Source organism: Aotus nancymaae, unplaced genomic scaffold (assembly GCF_030222135.1).
Source record: "Aotus nancymaae isolate 86718 unplaced genomic scaffold, 86718_ANA_hifiasm-v0.15.2.pri h1tg000036l, whole genome shotgun sequence".
NCBI classification, from domain to species: Eukaryota; Metazoa; Chordata; class Mammalia; order Primates; family Aotidae; genus Aotus; species Aotus nancymaae.
The window spans coordinates 46,017,450-46,040,502 of record NW_026988450.1 but is presented as its reverse complement, the minus strand read 5'-3'; the positions used below and the strand labels follow the sequence as shown (position 1 = coordinate 46,040,502).

The window sequence follows — 23,053 nt, the reverse complement described above, 5'->3', positions numbered from 1 at the left end:
ATGGTTTCAAGATGAAACTGTTCACCTTAGATCAGGCATTAGATTATCATAAAGAGTGTGCAACCTAGATCCCTCACATGCACAGTTCACAATAGAGTTCGCCCTCCTGTCACAATCTAATGCCACCACTGATCTGACAGGAGGCCGGAGCTCAGGCAGTAATGCTTGCTCAATCACCATGCCACTCACCTTCTGCTGTGCAGCCAGGTTACTAACAGGCCATGGACCAGTACCATGGGGGTTGGGAACCCCTGTTCTAGAGCACATATATCTGGCCAAACTATATCCCCATAAGTCTATATTTAATGCCATGGAGGCCATACTAGAGGCAATATAAAAGAGGAATTTTCAATTTCATCTTTATTAAAATGTCAGCCAGTCTATCTAAGGTACTTGTCCATAGTCTATAACCTGTTCATTTAAACTCAGCTGGGAGACATCTTCCATAAAGAGGTTACTTGGAGGTAGGTGTGGAAGCCACACCTGGAAACCATTTTCTTATTAGGAACTGAATGTCGATATGTTCCTGCTTTCTCGCTAAGTTTAGAAATTTGCAATAGTGGCATCCCTAGTCACCAAGCCTAATTCAGGGTCCTATTTCTCTCCCATAAAGCAAAACTAAAGCTTTAAAATATTTTATTTTTGGGCAGGGTCTTGCTCTGTAGCCCAGGCTGGAGTCCAGTGGTGCAATCACAGCTCATTACAGCCTCTACTTCCCAGGCTCAAGTGATCCCCTTACCTCAGCCTCCCAGTTAGCTGGGATTACAGGCATGCACCATCATTCCCAGCTAACTTTTTTTTTCCTCATAGAGACAGGGTCTCGCCATGTTGGCCATGCTGGTCTCAAACTCATATACTCAAGTGATCCTCCTGCCTTGGCCTCCCAAAGGGCTGGGATTACAGGCTTGAGCCATCATTCCCTGGCTATAACTTTGAAATTTTGAGATTGTATTTGTCTTTCTATTATACCCCTCTAGATTTGGCTCGGGGGTTCTTCATGCTGAGAGCTAAGGAGTCAAAGATTTCTGGATCTTCCCAGCGTTTATTGTTCAAACATAAGTTTTCCACCTTCACTTCCACATGTGGGATGCTCCAGTCCAGGAGGTATAGTCTTATCAGGCAAATATGTAACCTGAGGCCTGCAAATATTTTCTTCCTGCTTTGCTTCCTTTCGGAAGGTCTCATCTTTATTGGGGCTTTCTTTGTCCAAATTCCACGGATTTCTTGGTATCTTCCTTTAGATCAGAGGCAATACTTCACCTTTATTTACAATAATGGTTCTACCTTGAAACTCATGCAGTGATTCTTTTGAGTATTTTAGTTGGATCTTTCCCTCTTCAATCTGTCTAAAATTTCTGTGACCACCTGGCAGAGCAGAGCAGTCTCTCGTATGTGATTTCTGCAATTGCTCTCATGATGAACTCTCTTCCTATAGCTGCAAGAGCATGGCTCTTAATGGGCTCTGGAACTGGGATACCTCGAGGGTGAGGGCAGAGGAGGAGTTGTTGCAGCTGCCTGTGTTAGATTTGTGGCTCTTCTTAATCTTCTCTTTATGAGTGGTTAGAGCTGGGTGTGCCTCCTTATCCCCTCTATACCCATTTATGTTGTCTTTAAAAGCTGAATCTTTCTCCAAAGGAAACTTTTTATCTTCCCCAGGCTTACTCAGCCCATCTGCTTTTATTTGTCTTTCATTTTCTGTCTGCCCTTGTTTAGATAGTGAGACAGAAGCATATTTGGACAATCATTCCAGTTCCTCCCTGAATTTCTGAACAAATCTGCTTCCAGAAACACTCCTTCAGGGTCAGACTGCCTAAATTGCCCTCTTAGGTTTTGAGTTTGTAATAATTTCACTGAGCTTTTTTGAGGGTATATTTTTGGTCTGTTTTTCTTTATAAATGCCAAGAGTTGGAGTATTCTCTGTAAATTGATGGCTCCTATTTCTATTGATGCATTCATTGGTGAAATCTATCACCCTTTTGGAGTATCACCAAGTTAGGGACCCTGGAATGTAAAGTGAGGGCCAGAATGTATGTAGCTAGCAGGTTCAGAATGAACTGGAGACTGAAGTTGTGGGTGATTTGAGTCTGTGGCTCTGTCACCTATGTCCACATTTCCCCACCTCATCTCCGAACACAGTTCTAAACCTAGGGAGAACTGAAGGTTGAGTAGCTGATTGAGCACTGTCTACAAATGACTGGCATGAAATTAATGTTGGTGCTCTGCAGCCAGAAATAACGTAGCTGTGTTTGTAGTTTTTAAAGGCCTTGCCTCTAGAAATGTCTAAGAAACATAACATAAGCAGAAAGCAATGGTTTCATACCCTACTGTCCCAAAAGCTTATATACTATAGATCTGCCAATTTTAGGATTACTTAAGTCCAAAAGTTTCTATTTTCCCTAAAATCAAATTCTTGCTGCAGCCATGCCTGCTCCTGCAAGGTCACATCAAGGACAGCCTCAAAGGACATCACAGTCATTGTTTATTGTGGTAGGTAGAATAAGATTCTGGCCCCCAAATTCCTGCCCCTTATTATACATGAGCTGTCTAATCCTCACCCTTGAAGTGTGGGAGGGACCTGTGAATATGATGTCATGTCACATCTGTTCAGTTCTTGATCAGTTGACTTTGAATTAACCAAAAAGGAGATTGTCCTGGGTGGGCTTGACTTAATCAAGTGAAAGCCTTAAAAGCAAGAGTCTTCTGCTGGTCTAGGAAAAGCAAACAGCCCTGCTATGAACTGCTTATAGAGAGGGGCAGCCTCTAGGAGCTCAGGCTTCAGTCCTACGTCCACAAGGAATTGAATATTTTCAGCAACCATGTGAGCATGGAAGAGGCTGTAAGCCTCTTGACACCACAGCCCTGGCCAATGCTTTGATTGTGGCTCTGTGAGGCCTTGAACAAAGGACCAAGTAAAGCTAGGCCAGGACTTCTGAACCACAGGAACGGTGAGATAATAAATGTTTGTTGTTTTAAGCCTCTAAGTTTGTGTTATTTTTTATGCAGCAATAGAAAGCAAATACACTTATATGAGGCGGTCCCCTAGCTACAGTAAAGGCTGCAGTTAACTTCCGAGTTAAAAACCTTGCATGTTCTCTTTTTACTTGAACACTTACAAAGCTGCTGTGGTTTGAATGTTTGTGTCTTCTCCAAACTCATTGGTTGAAATCTTAACCCCAAGGTGACAGTATTAGAAGGTCATGAGGGCAGAGCCATCATGAATGGGGTTAGCGCCCTTGTAAAATAGGCCCCAGAAAGCTCCCTCATCCTTTATGGTGTAAAGACACAGCAAGAAGATGGCTATCTATGAACAATACACCGAACTCTCACCAGACACTGAATCTGCCAGCAGATCTAGGACTTCCCATCTCTAGAAATGTGAGAAATAAATTTGTGTTGTTTATAAGCCACACAGTTTATGGTATGTTATTATAGCAGCCTGAATGGACTAAGTCAAAAGCCCAAAGCTTCCAGTCTTGAATCAAGACTTCTCGGCTTCAGTCACTTACGTGGATTATTTTCTCCCCAGCAATTCTTGTCAACCAAAGTAGCCATCCTCATCAATATAGCAGGGAGAACCCTGGGGCCAGACTGCCTGGGGTTGAGTCACAGTTCTCACAGTTCCAGGCTACGAGCCTCAGACAAGTTTTAAATTCTTTGCCTGCTAAAGTTTCCTCATCTGGAAAAGGGCATGATAATAACAGAGTGTTTTTCAGAGAATTCTGAGGATGCAAGTGAATTACTACATGGAGAAGGCTTAGAAAATAGGCACCTAGTAAATTGTGTTAACTGTTATTATTTCTTGTGTTTTTTTAATTCAGACAACAATATTTTGAGTTTTAAAAGTTCAATAAAGAGCATCCTCTTTCACCTTCCAAATTTGGGATCCTTTGAGAAATAAGACACAGGAAACAAAGAGATAGAGATCACATATCAGCTTTATCACTGATAATGTTCTCTGGAGAAGTGGCTCAGATGTTTTGCCACAGTGGGTCTCCTGACACTTTTCTGAGAATTAAACTTCTGCACTCTGTCTCAGGCACAGCTGGACAGACACAGGCCTCCCCCAGAGGGGCAGACCATCTCCCGTAAGGCTGGAAGCAGGCAGAGTGGACCCTCCTTGGGGAAAGGAAGATCGGAATCAGAGATCCCAGGAGGCACCAAGCTTAGAATGTCTAATCTCTCCTTGCACACTCAGCAAATAGACATAGATCTTCTCTTTATGGAGGGGAAAAAGTATCAGGAGGGTTGCTTAGCTGCAGTTCCTCCACCAGGAAACCCAAGTTGAGGGCAATAGTTCTCTAACTTGATCAGCTGGAGGGCTTGTTAAATCACAGAATGCTATTGTTACAATAGCAAAGACCTGGAACCAACCCAAATGCCCACTGATGATAGACTGGACAAGGAAAATGTGGCACATATACACCATGGAATACTATGCAGCCATAAAAAATGATGAATTTGTGTTCTTTGTAGGGACATGGATGAATCTGGAAACCATCATTCTCAGCAAACTCACACAAGAACAGAAAATCAAACACCACATGTTCTCACTCATAGTCGGGTGTTGAACAATGAGAACACGTGGACACAGGGAGGGGAGAATCACACACTGGGGTCTGTCGTGGGGAATAGGGGAGGGACAGCGAGGGGTAGGGAGATTGGGGAGGGATAAAGGGGAGAAATGCCAGATATAGGTGACGGAGGGATGGAGGCAGCAAACCACATTGCGATGTATGTACTTCTGCAACAATCCTGATTGTTTTGCACATGTACCCTAGAACCTAAAGTGCAATTAAAACACACACACACACACACACACACACACACACACACACACACACACACACAGAACGCTGGGCCCATCCTGGAATCTCTGATCCAATTGGGTTGAAGTTCAGGCTGAGCATTTGCATTTCTCCCAAGTTCCAAGTTCCTGGGTAATGCTAGTGTTGCTGGTGCAGGACCTCACTTTGAGAACCTCTGATCTGAGAAAATGAGGGTCCCTGAGGTAGATTGGTCACTCTTTGCTTGAACAAGCAAACCGTTTATGATTTGAGTGACTTAAAAAAGTGTGAGTGACAGAGAAAAGGCGATGCAGCCCCAGTGACTTTGTTTCCACATCAGACCAGGGAGAGGAAGAAGAGTTGACTAAGAAAAGGACTTTCTGCATTCGGACACTCTGTCCTCTACAAGGGACATTAGGTTAACCTGTCAGTGTTATCAGAAAACCACAGTGACAGATTTTTTTTTTTTTTTTCTGAATTGACCTATTATTTCATTGAACTGAAAAATTCATCTGAAATTGTTGAATTGTTTGGCAAAACCTAAACTAAGGTAGGTAAACTTAGGATTGTTTTTCTCTACCCTCAAACAAAAACCAAGCATTTAGAAATCTTGGGGGCACGTTTTCAGTAATTTAATTTCTCTTCATTTTTTGACTATCATCAATCGACCTCAGCATTGTCAGAAAGCAATTATTAAACATGTTGACTCTACTGAACACTATACTAGGAGTTGTACAGGGCAAGATATGGGCAACTGTCCTAAATTAGAACTTGGACTATCAGAGCTTGTATTATTGGATGGTTTGGCTCCTTGGAATGCAAGTGCATGTCACGGACCAGCAGCATTGATTAGCAGTGCAGAATTCCAGGCTCCACCCCAAGCCTACTGCAAATGAGGACTTGCATTTTTGCTGATTAGATGCATGTTCATGTTCCATCAGCACTGAGATAGATGAGCCCTCCCTCCCTATTCTTTATACACCCCCAGAATGATCTTTGAGAATCTAAGTCTAAATGCTCTTTGCTTAAAATTCTTCAGTGATATCTATCACCTGGGGAATTAAATTTAAATTTCATAGATTTAGGAAAGGAAGGAGTAGAAAATAAAGACAATTCCAATAGAGAAGTTGCAAGCAGATAGGAAAATTGGAAGGGTTAGCTGCTAGGTTTTTTTATGGGCTAAATAGTGTTTTTTTGGCCTTTCATGATTCAGAGAGGCATCAGAGAAGTCCAGCTCAGCCTAACCCTTCACCCTAAAAACCAATGATTTTACAAGGAGATTAAAAGGGAAAAACTTTATGTGCCTATGATGCTGCCCTTTTTCATAATGGTGGGTTTGTACAGCTTAGGTCTGTATGGGACAGAAAAATGTAACCAAAAGTGATGAGAAAATCTAAACATAGCAACAAAAGGAAAATTCTGTCTGTTCCTATGTGTTGTACCCATGCAATGGAAGGTGGAGTGTGTGCTGAATCTGAAGGAATTAAGAGGGAAGGAAGCCACCAAGTGGCTCACTCTTTAAGACTAGCTACCATTTACTGTGTCACCCACAGTGCTAAGAGCTTTATGCTATTACTTCATTTACTTTCCACAGTAGCCATTGAGGTAGGTATTAACAGAGAAGAAGGTTAAGCAACCGGCCAATGTTATACAGCTAATACAAGACAGAACCAAGAATAAGATCCAGATTCGATTCTACAGTCAATGCTGTCAGCTAGTATGCTGATCATCTTCCCATCAGAAGGTGGGTCACTGTCCATCTCTGCCTTTTCATTTAAACCCATTTTCCCTGGACATGAATCTCAGAAAGTTATTGCCTGCCTGTTCCCACTCTGCTTCCAGAATGCATTTCCTTGCAAATGATGAAGTGGAAATGGCACCAATGAATAAGAATGAACGGATGGATGGGGAATTCTAGATGGAGGTGGGAAATGCTGAAATGATGGGCTGTGCCCATAAATCAGCAGATGCACCACAGTTTTTGGTAAGAGCTATCCATTTGCCCCCTGGCCAAACTGTGTGCCTTGGCTTCGCTGAGCTGTAGTGGAAGCCAAACCATCTACTACTGAATCAGTGACCCAGCAAGAAGGGCTGCAGTAATGAAATTAAGCAAAACAAAAATTAAACCATGTGCTGCAGTGGAAGGAGAGATGTCACATGCTTGTTCTAAATATTTCAGAGGTTATTGTTGCCTGAGAATGGATTTCCAATGACTGGAAAGGCAGAAGGGTGATTGCCTTAATGTGTCCACTGTAAAGTCTGTTTGTCCTTTTGTCAAGGAGTAAATGAAGCCAGGGTGGAAGGAATCGTTACTGGACAACATTACATCTACTATTTAAGCTAAATTAAGTAAAGTGGAAAAGGAAAGTCCAAAGTCATAAATGATAATAATTTAAGCCAGAAAGAAAAATCTAAGGCAAGTTATTGTAAACAATTTTCTATTATTACTGATGCAGATGGGCATGGGGATCTGTTGAAATGAATATTTTTAGAGCAAATTTAACTATGCAAATTTGAAACCCTGTAATATAAAAATAATAATAAAGCCTCTCTTTAGGTACAAAACTTGAAATAATGTGGAATCCCCTGTATCTGTCATGGTTCCAGCAGGAAATAGATGGCACACTTTAATTGGACAAAATGACTATTTATAAAGGTGTGAGGAGGATGTAGGGAAACTACAAGGAATAGTACTTCTACTCCCTTCAGTCCTAAAAGGACAAGGGGAATGAATCTTATTTTTTTTTTTTTGAGATGGAGTCTAGCTCTGTCGCCCAGGCTAGAGCACAGTGGCACAATCTCAGTTCACTGCAACCTCTGCCTCCTGGGTTCAAGTGATTTTCCTGCCTCAGTCTCCTGAGTAGCTGGGATTACAGGCATGCCCAGCTAATTTTTGTATTTTTAGTAGAGACAAGGTTTCACTGGGTTGGCCAGGCTGGTCTCGAACTCCTGACCTCATGATCTGCTCGCTGTGGCCTCTCAAAGTGCTGGGATTACAAGCGTGAGCCACCATGCCTGGCTGGGAATGAGTCATTAACAAACCCCTGGGAGAGTTGTGAAGAGGGCCACCTGACAGAAGCTGGGGACTTTGGGCAAAGATGCAACTGACCCACAGTGACTTGGCAGAGAGGGAGCCCTGGGCATAAATACCCTGATCTCTATCCTCCATTTCTTGTAAATGCTATCCTTTGGTGAAACCTGCCTGGAAACCAGAGGGCTAGAGAACCTGTTGATGTAGTCCATGTAGATGGACTTCCTGGGAATACAGAGCAGAGCAGGGAAGGAGCTGGAGGAACAAACAGAAAAACTCCAGCTTAACCCTGAACTAGCCAAAAAGTGAGCCCAAATCATATAATTTCAAACAGACAGACAGGATATATTATAAATGGTGTTTATGCTATGGCTACATGGCCATGTCATTGTAGCTGGTAAACAGCACTTAAACTATCTCACCTTGGTCAGAATTGCTCTTAAATTGTGTGGACTTTTGAATAAGGAGATACTTTTAGGAAACATTATATTCAATCATTATGTTTTACCTCCCCAATTCTTTCACAAAATATCACTTTGGTTTGGAGTCTCCTGCAGCAGATTTTAAGCCGCAATTTAACAACCAGGCTGCAGAAAGAATTTTGGCTCATCTCTCTTTATGTAGTTTCTGTGCTCTTGAAATGCCACAAAATTAAGATTTTCTAAATATAGTTCTATTTTTATTTTGAGGATGGAATATTTGTAGAGCTATGTAGTATTCTTTTGCCCTCAAATTCACTGGTGCTCCAGAAAATTAACTTGAACAGAATTAACAGCTGCATTTTCACTGTTACGATGGTTGCAGAAACTCTGGTGGCTAGATTGTAAGTTCCTTGAAAGCAAGAGCTCTGTCTCATTCAACAATGTATCCATCAGCTTCCAGCATAATGCCAGGCTCTTAGAAGACTCAGTGAAAATTTCTCGAACAAAGCTTTCAAAATTATGCACAGATCTAAAACTGAATCATACCAAGTTCTAATCATATTCCCTAATTATGTTTTATTAAAAGATTTCAGAATCACAATGCATATGATATTGGGAAGATTGACTGGTTTCTCGCCTGCACTAGAACGTGGAGAACCTACAAACTAAGAATTAATATTTGAGACAAGTATTATGGTTTAATCATTTGGAGGGTTTTCTAATGTATAATCATGGCCCATTGGAAACTTTTTCTAACCAAGACCCAAAGAAAGCCATTTATTCTGTCAGATTCCCTGCACATGTAGAAAACCTGGAATCTCAACCAAACCCGGTGTAAAGTTGCCATGGTGGTAGGTTCATTTTGTTTAGTCATCTGCTTTTGTTTAAACAATGACAAGCCTACATTTTACCACCATCAAAGTTCAGCCCCAAGTCAGTTGGAGCCTCTGTTAGGATCCAGCCTATATTACCCGTCACAAAACAGAAATTCAGTGAAAAGGGGCTGGAAGAAATGTGAAAAGCCTTGCCCTGTGCTTCTGTGTTGTGCTCAGAAAGCCTGCATTCTAGCTTCACTTAATGATGGCTTAATCTGGAATATTTTTATGCCAGGAGATTAAATCAGGCCATCCATTAGGAAGGTAATCCATATACTTGAATTCCATTAAAAGGGAAAGAAAAGGATATTTTTTTCTCTCTTCTTTTTGTCCTAATTTCCCCTTTACTTAGACTTTTGTCCTCTGTGTGATGATGTCACTGTAGCTTTCAGTAGCTGGCTGAGGGCATGGGTGTGAGCAGTTCCCTCTGCAGCCATTCCTGATTCATCTGGGTGAATCATCCGTTTGGGTCTCTGGCTGGGAGGAAGTGGTGTCACTGCATGTCCCCCTCCTCCTGGGCCTCCTCTTTAATACTTTGTATATTCACAGCAGGCATGTTAAGCAGAGGCTGCCCAGGAGCCTGAGAACTCACTAAGCCTCCCAAGTGCCGGGTGATCCTGGGCAGGGAGCCCTGGGGTTCTCATCCGTGCAGGGCTGAACTCCTTCACCCTGCTCACCACGAAGCCATTTATAGATTCAAATAGCTCTGAGGGAACCACCCCTTCTAGCTACGTCCAGGGCAATCAGACGTTCAAGATTCCAGATGCTCGGCCCTGCTCAGCCTTTCTGCATTGAGGTCAATTATTATAAATTATCATTTTTGTAGGAATGGTCTTAATTCAGCTGTTATATAAACCATGGGTCTGTTTCTTAGCAATTTTAATTCAGACCCTTCCAGACAACAGTAATTTCCAGTTTGATATTTTCCCCCCTTTCTTCTCTCTTTTTCCACTACATCCTCCTCCCCGCTTATTCCTAACTGTTTCCAGATGTGTATCCTTCAGCGCTGTTTCCACCCCAGCTTCTTCTATAATATGCAGTTGGACCCCTTCCACATCCTAGATGTGTTATTTGTTTATGCTGAGGCATCTGGGCCTCAACACAGTCCTGTCACTGCAACGTGGCAAACTTGTGAAAAATCCAACTGGTAGCCAGCTAGCAGCCTGCCCCACTCTGGCAAGCAGAAGAGGCTTTTCAAAGGTCCATAAGAGGAGGCCAAGAGAACAGAAGTGACAGGACAGTGGGAACCCAGGTGAAGCCAGGAGGTCACATTCTCCTATGCTGTGGCTCTTATAGGTACAGATGAGCCTAGTAACTCTGGAAGATGAGGGTTCAGTTGCTATCAAAGCCAGGTGGTGCTGCTGCAGAATCCAAATAAATAACCCATCCTGCCTCCACAAGTTACCCAGGGAAAGCATACCCTCATTTAGGAGGCTGTGGGCACCAGCAATGGGAACCCAGGAGCTGAGGGATATAGGGCTGTAGGGGAGGGAGCACTGGACTGAGAGCCCCAAGTCTTGGTTGTGGCTTCAACGTTCTGCCTGTTCTCTTCCTGACCTTAGACTAGCCTTTTAATCTGGGCTCCCATTTCCTTTTTCATGAGGTAAGAACACTGGATTAAACTGTCGCATTTCACACTTTTGTTTTTAAACATTCAAACAAAATCTTAAGTGGAAGCTTTTTATATTTGTGCACTCAATACTTTTGTGACAGAAAGAAGTAATAATATAATAACAGTGTTTTTAAGCAGCCTTGCTGGAGGCCATTTCAGCTCACACCTCCATCCCAAGGAATTCAAAAGGAGGTAGGGGCATCAGAGGTGTGACTTTCTTCCATGCAACCTTCTGCACCCCAGGAGTTATGGAGCTCACCCACATAGCTCTTCTCGGAGTGACAGAGAACAAACCGCCCCTTTTGACCCTCTCTTTTCCTTATTCCTCCCCTGGAACTGGCCCTTGAGCTTCCTTCACCCCCAGATGAACATGTAGTGTCCAACATGGAGCATGAGCAAGAATACACCTTTGTTTGTTGTAAGCTTCAATATATTCCAGTTTTTTCTTATTGGTTAGGAGCCCTAGCTCAACTCAAACAGACCTAGGTTTGAATTTCAGCTGTATAACCTCAGACAAATGACTTACTTTCTCTAAGCCTCAGTTTTCCCATTCATAACACAGGGATGAGGATGGCACTTACCTCACTGGATTATTGAGTCGACTAAATATGAAAATGAAGATAAGTTGCCTAGCACAGTAGCTGCTACTTTCAAACACCTAACAAATTCTAGCCATTTTTAATATGAAATAGATACAGGACAGAGGAAAGAAAAGGTTTCGGTGTGTATGAGAGGGAGATGAACAATGATGAAACATGACAATTAGTCATTCATTTTCTTCTGACACTTCTCTTTTAGAAATAAAACTCGGCTGGGCACAATGACTCACGTCTGTAATCCCAGCACTTTGGGAGGCCAAGGTGGGCGGATTGCCTGAAGTCGGGAGTTCAAGACTAGTCTGACCAACATGGAGAAACTCCATCTCTACTAAAAATACAAAATTAGTCGGGCATGGTGGCGCATGCCTGTAATCCCAATTACTCGGGAGGCTGAGGCAGGAGAATTGCTTGAACCCAGGAGACGGAGGTTTCGGTGAGCCGAGATTGTGCCATTGCACTCTAGCCTGGGCAACAAGAGTGAAACTCTGTTTAAAAAAATAATAATAAAATAAACAAATAAAACAGAAAAATAAAAGTAAAAGAAATAAAACTCAATAGTTTTTGGCCTTGTGTTAGGCAGCATAATGGCCTGCAAACATGTCCAAATCTGAATCCCCAGAAACCTGTCAATGTGTTGCCTTATATAGAGAAAGGAACTTACAGATGCGAGTTAAAGTTCTTGAGATGGAGAGATGATACTGGGTTACCCGAGTGGGCCCAGTGTCATCATGATGTCCTTATTAGTGAAAACGGGAGACAGGTAGTTCTGAGTGAGACAGGAGTTGTGAAGATGGAACCAGAAGTAGGAGTGATATAACTGCTGGCTGGAAGACCCAAGGAAGGCAGACAGCCTCTAGAAGAGAGAGGAGCCAAGGGAACAAATTCTCCTCTAGAGCCTCCATCAGGAACACAGAGCTGCCGACTTGATTGTAGTCCAGCGTGACCATTTTGGACTTCTTACCTACAGAACTGTAAAATAGTAAGTTTATGTTGTTTTAAGTCATAAATTGTGGTGATTTGTTAAACCAGCAATAGGAAACAAATTCAGGTCCCAATTCCCCTTTCTCTTATTTCAGCATTGCTGCTTCTTGTCAGCAGGTAGCTGCATTTTCCTGACTTCAAAATCATAAAAACATGGGTTACATTTCTTTAGATTCTCATGCATACTGACTCATAAATTAGCACCCTGCCTGTGGCCACTCTTTCCTGCCAACCCCCTCCTTCATCCCACATGGCCCCATCTATCCCATTCAGCAAACATCATCTCAAAAGCATCAACAAATTTTCTATCTTTATTTTAAAATGTAATTTTACTTGGTTAATTGTGTGTAATTTTGGGGGTAGTTTGTCATGCATGATATTTTCCAATTACTATTAAATAGTAAAATTGAGGCCAGAAGGCCAGACTGAATTATGCCTGCAGGATTCTTTTTTTAATTTTTAATTTTTTTTTTAATTTCTAACTTTTAAGTTCAGGGGTCCATGCGCCAGATGTGCAGATTGGTTACATAGGTAATCTTTGTGTGTCATGGTGGTTTGCTGCACAGATCAACACATTACCTAGGTATTAAGCCCAGCATCCATTAGCTATTCTTCCACCTGCAGAATTCTTAATATGACTTTTTCCAGAATTCTCTGGAATTCTCTTCATCATCAAGAGAATATCATATAAACTCTCTTGATGATAAATGAATTGATTTACTATAGTAATATGCAGGGCCTATGGTAGTATTATTTTTTTGCAACATTCTTAGTTGCTGAAAACTTGTTTGATTACAAACTGGGAGAATTGATTGTTGTCATTGGCTATGTTTGTTTTACTTTTTAATTGGCATGAGTGATGGAAGGCAAGAGACAGGAGGAATATTTGTCATCTCCTTCCCAAAGGCACTTCTGTTATATTTCATTTCTCCTCTGTGTGGCAGGTAGGGCGCCCAGGTACTTCGGGAGTTGCTCTCACATTTGTAAATCTTCTACAGGAGCCTGCTTGGTGTTCAGTGTCATTTCCAGGATGATCCCTGCCTGCTACAGTGGGGTCCCTCCACTACTCTTGCAATGAAACACTGGGGCTTGAAGTTAACAGAACATGTCACAGAGAGAAGCATAAATCCCCTGGCCTCTTGAAATACAGGTCCTATGTTTAGCCACAGAATGGTAAATATTCTTTCGGTTCTGAGCAAAATAACCATTCCGTGTTCAAACTGTGACTTGTTTTGCATATTTTCTCCTATCGAAATAGCATATGGCATGGGAGGAGTACCCTCGGTAAGTCTAGGTTCCAGAAATAGATCTTTAATCTTTCTTTGTACCTCGCCTTGTGTTTCTAGGTCTTTTTGCTCCCCCAGTCATTCAGAGCTCATAGCTGTGAGGCTCCCCCCATCTCAGAGCCCTTCATCTCTCTGAGATTTGGTCCTAGAGAAGGGAGTCTAGTTGCTTGCTAGAACCAGCATCTTTCTCTTAGAGTATCTGTAAAATGTTGGTACACTCAGTGTACTCAGTATTCTATTAGGCTTTTACTATCATATTTCAATCCAGATTCTGTGGTGGGAGCTCTTACAAACTTACTAACACATAATTCCTTTTTATACCATATTTTGCCTAAATATGGTTGGACCCATTTTTAGCTAGATAGCATATGAATTAGTACTGATTCATGCCCAAGACCAGATGGAGCTTGCCTTTTTCCGAGGAAGATAAAGTGTTAGGTTTTTCTTGTCTTAGTTATGAAAAATGCCAGCTTGAACATCTGTCTGGTGTTCTAATTATCTTAATCTGTGAAGCCCAAGGGCCATCTGGCCCACCTGATCGATTCTGTAGGTATTGATTAAGATGGGGAGGAGGCCGGGCACGATGGCTCACACCTGTAATCCCAGCACATTGGGAGGCAAAGGCGGGTGGATCATGAGGTCAAGAGATGAGACCATCCTGGCCAACATGGTGAAACCCCGTCTCTACGTAAAATACAACAAAGTTAGCTGGGCATGGTGGTGCACGCTTGTAGTCCCAGCTACTCTGGAGGCTGAGGCAGGAGAATCGCTTGAACCCGGGAGGCAGAGGTTGCAGTGAGCCAAGATCATACCACTGCACTCCGGCATCTCATCTGCCTTTGCTGGCCTCTGCTGAAGTGTAGTTGGCTCTGCCTAATCTTTGGAATCTGCCTCTACTCTCATTGTGTCCGTTGATGCGGCACGTCCCTATGGTTTCTGATGACCAAGCCCTTCACTCTGCAACTTCTGTGCCTACCTTGCAAGACCCAGTTGGACTCCATCTGCTCTTAGCCAACCTCTGGGCCTCTCTTAGTAAGCCTGAGGAACATATGGCTGCTCTTCCACTTCATTCTAGGGCTGCAAGAGATTGGGAGTGGGGTGCATAGAGGGTGAGACAGGCCATTTCAGAACTTTCTTTGTTACCCTATACATACTTTTATACTGACTTGGCTGCCCTTTGATGGTGTGGAGCCCTCTGAGAAAAGCCCTTTCTTGTCTGAGTTCCAATTGTCAAATTGGGAACAAATTCTCCCTATTCTCATACCTTTATCTTATCCAGAGAAGGTGGTCTTTACCAATGCTCCAAGGGTTTTGACCCCTGGAGAAGTCACTATGTGGTCACTGTGAGAAGCATTTCTCATGACCCTACATCAACTATTCACTCTCTCAATCTTTTCCAAGTTTCTCGACTCCAGACCAGAAAAGGTTCTTAACTCCTCTTTGTGTAGCGGAGAAATGGCTTGTATATCATCATGTTTTTCCTCGTCTATGAATAATATTATCAACTCTATGCTGTTAGTGCTCCAGGATTTATCTTTGGAGAACTAAATACACACACACACACACACACACACACACACACCACACAGTGAGAGTAGAGGCAGTGTGTGTGCACGTGTGCACACATTTAGCTCTTCAAATATATGTATTTCTCTTTCCATGCTATTGTGTCTTTCCCTTTCAAGTGCCAATTTTGAAATTCAAAGTGAAGAATTTGACTTGCTGAAATTCTACTTGCTGAGTTCTTTGTTTTTTCCCCTTTTCTAGAACAAAAGCCTTAGCCTAAGATCTTCTTTAATGGTTAAGATGTTGCAGGATAAAAAGGAAATGCTAAGAAGAAAGAATACATCTGGCAATATTTTAAAATAGTTTATAGCTACCTATAGGATATGAACTGAAATAACTTAGGTGGTCTACCATAAAATTTTGCTCTTTGGGGAGAAACTGAGAAGAGCTAGGCAAATTTCTCAAGATGTTAACTTCAAATAGTCTTAAAATTTATCATAAGAGGCAGATTTTTCTCTCCCTCCCTCCTTGACTATGAAAATATTTCTTAGGACACTGCCTTCTTTTCCATGCCCTTTAGTAACCTGGGAGGGTTGGTTGGCAAAATTCCACACAGTAAGCAATACTTACTGCCATCTAATAGACTTAAGCTATCTCCTTGGGGAACAACAGAAACGTCCTGTGGCTAAAAATGTCAAGTCTGGGATCCTAAAGCTCTACAAGAGAAATGATGGAGAATGTGGTTCCCTTAGCTGGGGAATAGGTTGGATGACTAATGTCTTTTTCCCAGCTTGTTAATTTCTGTGATTCAAAGAAAACAGATATCAAAAGGAATGGAGAAAGCACAATATTCAGAGAACAAAAGTGAAGACTTTTTATTCTAATATTTGAATTATATACAAACACATACATATACATATACATACATATATACATCATACACATAAACATTTGAAAAATGTTTTTATGAATTGCTAATAAATATTTGCTGATAAAGAAATACTACATTAGAAATAATCAATTAAATGCTTATATTACCATGAACTTAAGCCTGCTGACATTGGGAGAAAGTCACAACACCCCCGGATCTCTGAGTTCATGATAGTAAACCTGCATTTCTTTCATAGTATTCACAGGATGCTTATGATAAATGCAGTGCAAATAGAGATGCTTCATTCTCATCATGGGTTGTTGAAACTAAATTCATGTTGAGTACTGCTATGCCAGTTATATTGTACACCCCATAAATAACTTGTGACAAATTGATGTATGTATTATGTGTATATGTATGTATCTGCATATGTGTGTATATGTATTTTTAATATATATGATTTTTGAAGATTAAAAGGTATTTTTACCCATTAGAGAGAGTTTTAATCTCTCAAGCCATAATTTTACATCATGGAGTATTAATTAAGAGCATGCTGCTGGAGTCAGATCGCTTGAGCAAAAACCATTTATTAGCTGCATGACCTTGGGCAAATTACTGAACCATTTTGTGTGGCAGTAAACTCCTCACCAAGACAAGAATAATTGCACCTGCCCCATGGGGTGATTGAGGAGATTAAATGAGTTAAGATATAGCACTATATAAAATATAAAATAAATGTAAACTTTCATTATAATTACTGGTATGTACAAGGTCCCATGCTAGATGCTCTGAAAGATTAAAGTAAAAAGAGACACAGTTTCCACATTTATATAGTTTACTATCCAATTAAGAACACAAGCTACAGTTCCACATAAAGTTAAATATTATTACCCAAGAAGAAAACACACAGTCCAGTTCAGCAGCACAGACCAAACTCTTAAATACAAAAGTCATGGGGAACTGGGTGACTTAGAGCAGAAGGGTATTTTTATAAAAGGTGTCAGTCTCACATTTATTTCCCTTCATCTGATGCTTACCTCTTTGACATGATGAAAAAAGGCTCAAGGCAGATTGTATAATAAACACATCGCAATGGGCCAGCCCTATGTTAATCCTGCAGTGGTTTAGCCATTGGTGACTGCTACATGATGCAAATGCTGATGCTGGATTAAGACTCCTGACAACAGAGATGGGTTGATTTGTGAGTGTTCTAAGAAGAGGGCCAACCCATCAATATCTGAAGTCTGTAGAGGGTTGGCAAATGCGTCAGCTGATTTTTTTAAAAAATTTTTTCTGAGATTTACAGGAAGTTTCAGGCTGTGATTATCCAGCTTAAGAGGTAATTCTGTAAAAGAACTGGTACAAAACAGTGTGTGTTCCACTACCAAATGAATACTATAGTTAACAAGTGCTCTGTGAGATCAAGGACAAGGCTGCTTATTACGGTCTGGGGTGATCACAGAAGGCCTTGCGAAGAAGTGATTATGAAAGGGCCTTCAACAAGAATTTAAGATAATCCTTGCACTAATTAATCCCTTTTAAGTCAAATATTAATTCTCCCAACTTAATTTTTAAATTTGTCACTCTAGATTTTTACTTATAGTCTGTCCCTAAATGATGCTCTGTAACCAAAGATAATTTTTTGGTTAAATTATGAGTTTAGTAGGTTTCCATGAGTTGATCTGAGAATACAGCATCCATAGCATGGCTTCTGTGGGAAAAGGGGAGCTATTCTGAACTTCAGACAATCATTTACAAACCCATTTTTGAAAACTCTGCTTTGACTGCTTCTTTCTTTCAACAAGTATTTATTAAGCACTCTTGGTATGTCAGACACTTGTTGCAGGCACTGAGGTTACATCAGTGAACAAAACAAAAATCTCTTCCCTCATGGAGCTGACATTCTAGAGAAGAGATAGTTAATAAGCATAATAAATAATTGGTATAGTGTGTTGGAATAAACAAAAGGTAGAATAGGGTAAAAGGGATGGGGTGGGTGGCCATTTTAAATAGGATGGTCTTTGGGTGACATTTAAGCCAAGTGTAAAGGCAGCTGGCCAACGCCACCGACCACATTGGGGAAAAGCGTTTAAGGCAGAAGGAAGAGCCAGTGAGTGCAAAGACGATGAGGCAGGAGTTTACCTAGTGGGTTGAAGAACAGCAGGAAGGCCAGTGTAGCTGCAGATGGGAGAGAAGAGGGAGAAGAAGATGAGGTCAGAGAGGTAACTCATATAGTGGCAGGAAGGGGATTTGCCTGATCATACAGGGTCTCTTGCAGGCTATTCTAGAGCTTTTGAGAAAATGAGACATCACTTGTATTAGGCTAGCTTAAAATAGGGCCATCTGTATAAAAATATTTCCTCTTTAAATTGTCTCCTTAAACTTAAGGGTGTATAAAAATCACCCAGGATCTTGTTAAAATTCAAATTCTGATTTAGTAGGTTTGGGGAAAGTCCTGAGATTCTGCATTTTTATCAAGCTTTCAGGTGATATCAAGCTGTTGGTCCACAGACACACTTTTTGAGTAATGAGCTACCAGAGGCTTTGGGCTTCTCTCTGCTAGCTGGTTACAAGGGCCTTTTTGTTCTCTTTGAACCTGAAAAGACCACCTCAAAAGGGTTTTCTTTATATTTTTACATTAGCCACGGGTCCCTCAGTATTCATGGGCCTATTACCTCGCTAGAAAGAGCGTGGTCCAAGGCTGCCTCCGGGACGATGAGGCAGGTTGTCCGGCTGTTTCCATGCACCGTGTAAGAAGTTTCTAGGGCTTCTGCATTGCCACGTGGAGGCTCTGCTTCTGAACTTCAATCTGCTCCCTGAATAATAATTTCACCTCTGACCACATTCTTGTCGTACTCCAATTTCAAGAGCTCTAATACAAGTCTTCACTTCTGCTCCTATACCTTGAGTGATAGTCCAGCTCTGTAAACTGAGGCAGCTGGGGGACTCGGGTGATGTTCCCAGGCAGAAGAGGTGGTCAGGTGGCCGACAGAAGCCTGTTTGTTAAGGAGCAAGGCAGACTTCTGAAGAGCCAGCCTGGTGATTTACAGTGGAACAAGTCTGGAAGGACTTGTCATTTCCAAATATAAGGCATAGGATACGGAGTCCCATAGCCTTGAGTTTGAATTGTGCTTCCATCCCTTACTGTGTAACCTAGGGAATGTGCTCGGGTGTCCTGAGCTGCATTTTTCTTATCTGGAAAACGGAAATGATACCAATACCTCCTTCGTCAACTGAGACAATGCATTTAAAGCACCTAGTAAAGTGCCTGGCACAAATGATACAAAATACTAGTTGCTATTGTTTTTATAATTTCTACCACCATCCACTACGTACCAAATGGCTTTGAAGCCCGGCATTATAGCATTCACCTTTACGTTCTCTGGAGTTACCAGAGCAAATCTCTCAGGAAAGGGGTTCAAAGAGAGACACACAGGCCCGAGCACTTTCTTCATACAGCTGTTACAAGAGATAACTGGAGAAGCTGAAGATGTTTAGTTTAGAAAGCAGGTGATAGGGACAGGTGGTGATGGCTCTTAGGGCTGCCTTGTTTACCAAGACCTTGAAGGCACGATGAGACCGCAGGGAAGAGATGAAAGGGCAGCACCCCTCCCCTTCCCCGGACGCATCCCCCGGACGCAGGTCAGAAAAACTTGCTAAGAGCGAAAGCGAGTCCGCGCGAGAGTTGGGGGTGGGAGTGCCCGCGGGGGTCGTCTCGTGCGCAGCCGCGGCGGCGGCGCCAATCACTGGGCGCATCCCGTCCTCGCGCGACGGTGCAGTCGTACGGTCGTGACGTCGGCGCCGTGGAGAGACCCGCTCGTTCCCTATAGCGAGCTGGCGTCAGAAGCCGCAGGGTCACAGCGTGGTTTTGAAGCCGTATCCGCCGCCACCATGAGCGGCCGAAGTCGGGGTCGAAAATCCTCCCGCGCCAAAAGCCGGGGCAAAGGCCGCGCCAAAGCCCGAGTCCGCCCTACTCCTGACGACGCCCCGCGCGACCCGGACCCTTCACAGTACCAGAGTCTCGGGGAGGACATCCGGGCGCTACAGGTGCAGGCTGGCGCGGGGTGGGGTGGCCTGGAAACCGCTGCGTCTGCGCAGCTCCTCCGGCCTGGGGAGGAGGCCGCCTGCCGGCTCCCCCTGGACTGTGGCCTCGCTCTGCGGGCCCGAGCTGCGGGGGACCGCGGGCAGGCTGCGGCCAGTCCCGGCCCCGGGAAGGCCGTATCTTTTTCGGAGCGCCTGGTCGCAGACACTGTCTTCGTGGGAACAGCGGGAATCGTGGGAAGGCCGAAAAATGCCCCCCGCGGTGGAAACCGGCGTGGCCCTCCCGGGAAGAAGGCCCCAGAAACGTGTAGCACCGCGGGGAGGGGGCCTCAGGTGATAGCTAGTAGGAAGCAAAAGAAAGGGGCGGCAGGGGAGAATACCTCCGTCTCAGCCGGGGAGGAAAAGAAGGAAGAGAGAGATGCAGGGTCGGGGTCCCCAGCGACGGAAGGCAGCATGGATACGCTGGAGAACGTGCAGCTGAAGCTGGAGAACATGAACGCGCAGGCGGACAGGGCCTACCTTCGGCTCTCGAGGAAGTTTGGGCAGTTGCGACTGCAGCACTTGGAGCGCAGGAACCGCCTCATCCAAAATGTCCCAGGCTTCTGGGGGAAAGCATTTCAGAACCACCCCCAGCTAGCATCCTTTCTGAACAACCAAGAAAAAGAGGTACTGAGCTACCTAAGCAGCCTGGAAGTGGAAGAGCTTGGCCTTGCCAGATTGGGCTACAAAATCAAGTTCTACTTCGATCGCAACCCGTATTTCCAAAATAAGGTGCTCATCAAGGAATATGGGTGTGGTCCTTCTGGCCAGGTAGTGTCTCGTTCAACTCCAATCCAGTGGCTCCCAGGGCATGACCTCCAGTCCGTAAGCCAGGGAAACCCAGAAAACAACCGTAGCTTCTTTGGGTGGTTTTCAAACCACAGCTCCATTGAGTCTGACAAGATTGTGGAGATAATCAACGAGGAACTGTGGCCCAATCCCCTGCAGTTCTACCTTTTGAGTGAAGGGCCTCGTGTAGAGAAAGGAAAGGAAAAAGAAGGCAGGCAAGGTCCAGGAAAGCAGCCAGTGGCAACTCCTCAGCCTGGGGTGAGCCAGTCCAACTGATGCTGCACAAGTCTCCCTGCTGCCTCCTGCCGGACTGTTCCTGGTTGACTACGTGTTTGGCTCTCTGCCTTCTCTTCATGTTGGCCTCTGTGTACTCTAGACCCTTTGGACTTTAGTTACAAGAATATGGCATTTATGATCATGTTCTTTTGCCTCATCATAGCCTCTTGCTTTTCCATGTTAGTGTCACGTTATGTGATCGCACCTGGACTGTTTAAATGTTAAGCACACATGCTTTAGATGTGTGCTGCCTTTTATCTACATTGCCTGGACCTTGTTCTTGGCTCTGGCCTTCCCTACTTGTCTTTAACATGGACACTCATGAGTCATCCTCCAGGACGACCAGTGCATCTTCAAGTTCTGCTCCTTCAGGGCCAGTGACTTGCTGGGCTTTGTGTTCATGCTGGCCATGCATGTCATCTATGCAAGCTTTTCCATTGCCACTGCAGAATGAAGTCAGTGCACATGGTATTGGTCATCAGCCAGCACTTACTGTTCTGTGGATCTGGGGTCACCAGCTAAGATGTCACCTACTTCATCTCTGGCTTTGGCCTGTGGTCCAAGAAACCCATCCTGCTTGATGTTCTGCAGAATGGCACTTGACTGCTGGGCATGCATGAGGTTAAGGGCAAGAAACAGTATGCCATGTGTTCTATACCATCGTGTGTCTCTTCCTGTTTCTGGGGCCTTCTGCTGGTGAACTTTCATCTACTGGTGAACTTTCATCAAGATCTGTGCCATGCCCTGTCAGTATCAAGCCATTAAGTTTTGTCTGGGTTGCTATCAGCCTCAGTTGGTTTCCTGGTCAACAAGGACCTCAAGAACTGCCTGTGGACCAAGGCTCCCTGCCAGTGCATGAGACACACACCTACCCTCCCCAGCCTTCCAGGAACTCTACTGGCTGCTAGACTGTTGGGCAGGCTGGTATGTGTGGACCTGTGTTCACTGTCATGCTGTGGCTCCAGGTGAGGGTGAGGACTGGGCCTATATGGAATCCAGCCAGATATCTTTGTCAACTTCCCTCATTCCCTTCTAAGACAGGAGCAGAGTGCCATAGTAGGGGTTCTGGAGAAGAGGTTATTTCTTATCTGTGGGCCTCTGCTTGCTTGACTTCAGGTCACTCATACTTCTTACTTGGCTTGCCTGCCTTCCTCCATCCCTCATTTCCTCCCTCTCTTCTTCTCTCCCTTTCCTGGTAGCCTCCTTTCCTCCCCTTCTGCCTTCACCCTTCCTTCCTTATTCCTTTTTATTTTGTTTAAATAGTACCACAGAGAAAAAAACTGAAAAACCACGGTTTTCTACATAAAGCTAGGGAGATAGCTGAGAACTTGGCACTGTGCACACATATTAGGCTGAAAGAGAGTTGAGGAAACCAGAAGTCCGACTGGATCTGCTGGCAGACCCTGAACCTGTCTCCTGGGCTCACTCTGCAGTTCTGAAGTTGAAAATCCTTTTCACACCTAGCATCTGCTTGAGTTACAAACCCCAAGGCGGCCATGTCATAGACTAGTGTTTACTCATTTCCACTTTGTTTTAATTCTCCCTAAGACCCAACTTTGTTTTAATTCTCCCTAAGACCCAAGTGCCTCCTGCTGTTTCCTCCTTTGTGATAGCCTCTGGCCATCTGGACCTCAACGCCTAGCTTTCCCACTTTCAGCAGTCCTTTGCTCTCTTTGCTTCTACCTCAAGTAGCTCCAGGAGTAGGCTTTTGTCTCCAATATGGAGCATCGTAAGCTTCTCCTGGGGAATGGGGATGGGGATGGGCAGAATCTGTTTTGGATTTCCAGGTTATTTCCAGTGCATGTAAAAGCAGAGCTGGGCCCTTCCCTCTCTTATCCCTGAGGGTGGGGAAGAAGGACTATATCTACACCTGTTCTTCCTACCTTCCCTTTTGTTAGGGAGGCCTCATTCTAAGTTCCTCAAGAGAGTCCTTGACTTAAA

General features: G+C 43.6%; 1 protein-coding gene across 18 annotated transcripts in view; it reads left to right on the top strand.

The window, feature by feature from the left end:
- TSPYL5 (TSPY like 5) overlaps positions 1 to 23,053 on the top strand; it is a 289,007-nt gene that overhangs the window by 5,963 nt on the left and 259,991 nt on the right. For 17 of the 18 annotated variants that reach the window (XM_012467982.3, XM_012467980.2, XM_012467979.2 and 14 more), the window contains exon 1: positions 19,775 to 22,077. The exons of the other annotated variant lie outside the window; for it this stretch is intronic. In XM_012467982.3, the coding sequence (XP_012323405.1) occupies positions 19,859 to 21,112 (1,254 nt within the window). In that variant the 5' untranslated portion in view covers positions 19,775 to 19,858 and the 3' untranslated portion in view covers positions 21,113 to 22,077. Of the gene's footprint in view, positions 1 to 19,774; positions 22,078 to 23,053 lie in introns of those variants that run through there. 18 annotated transcript variants of the gene reach the window in all.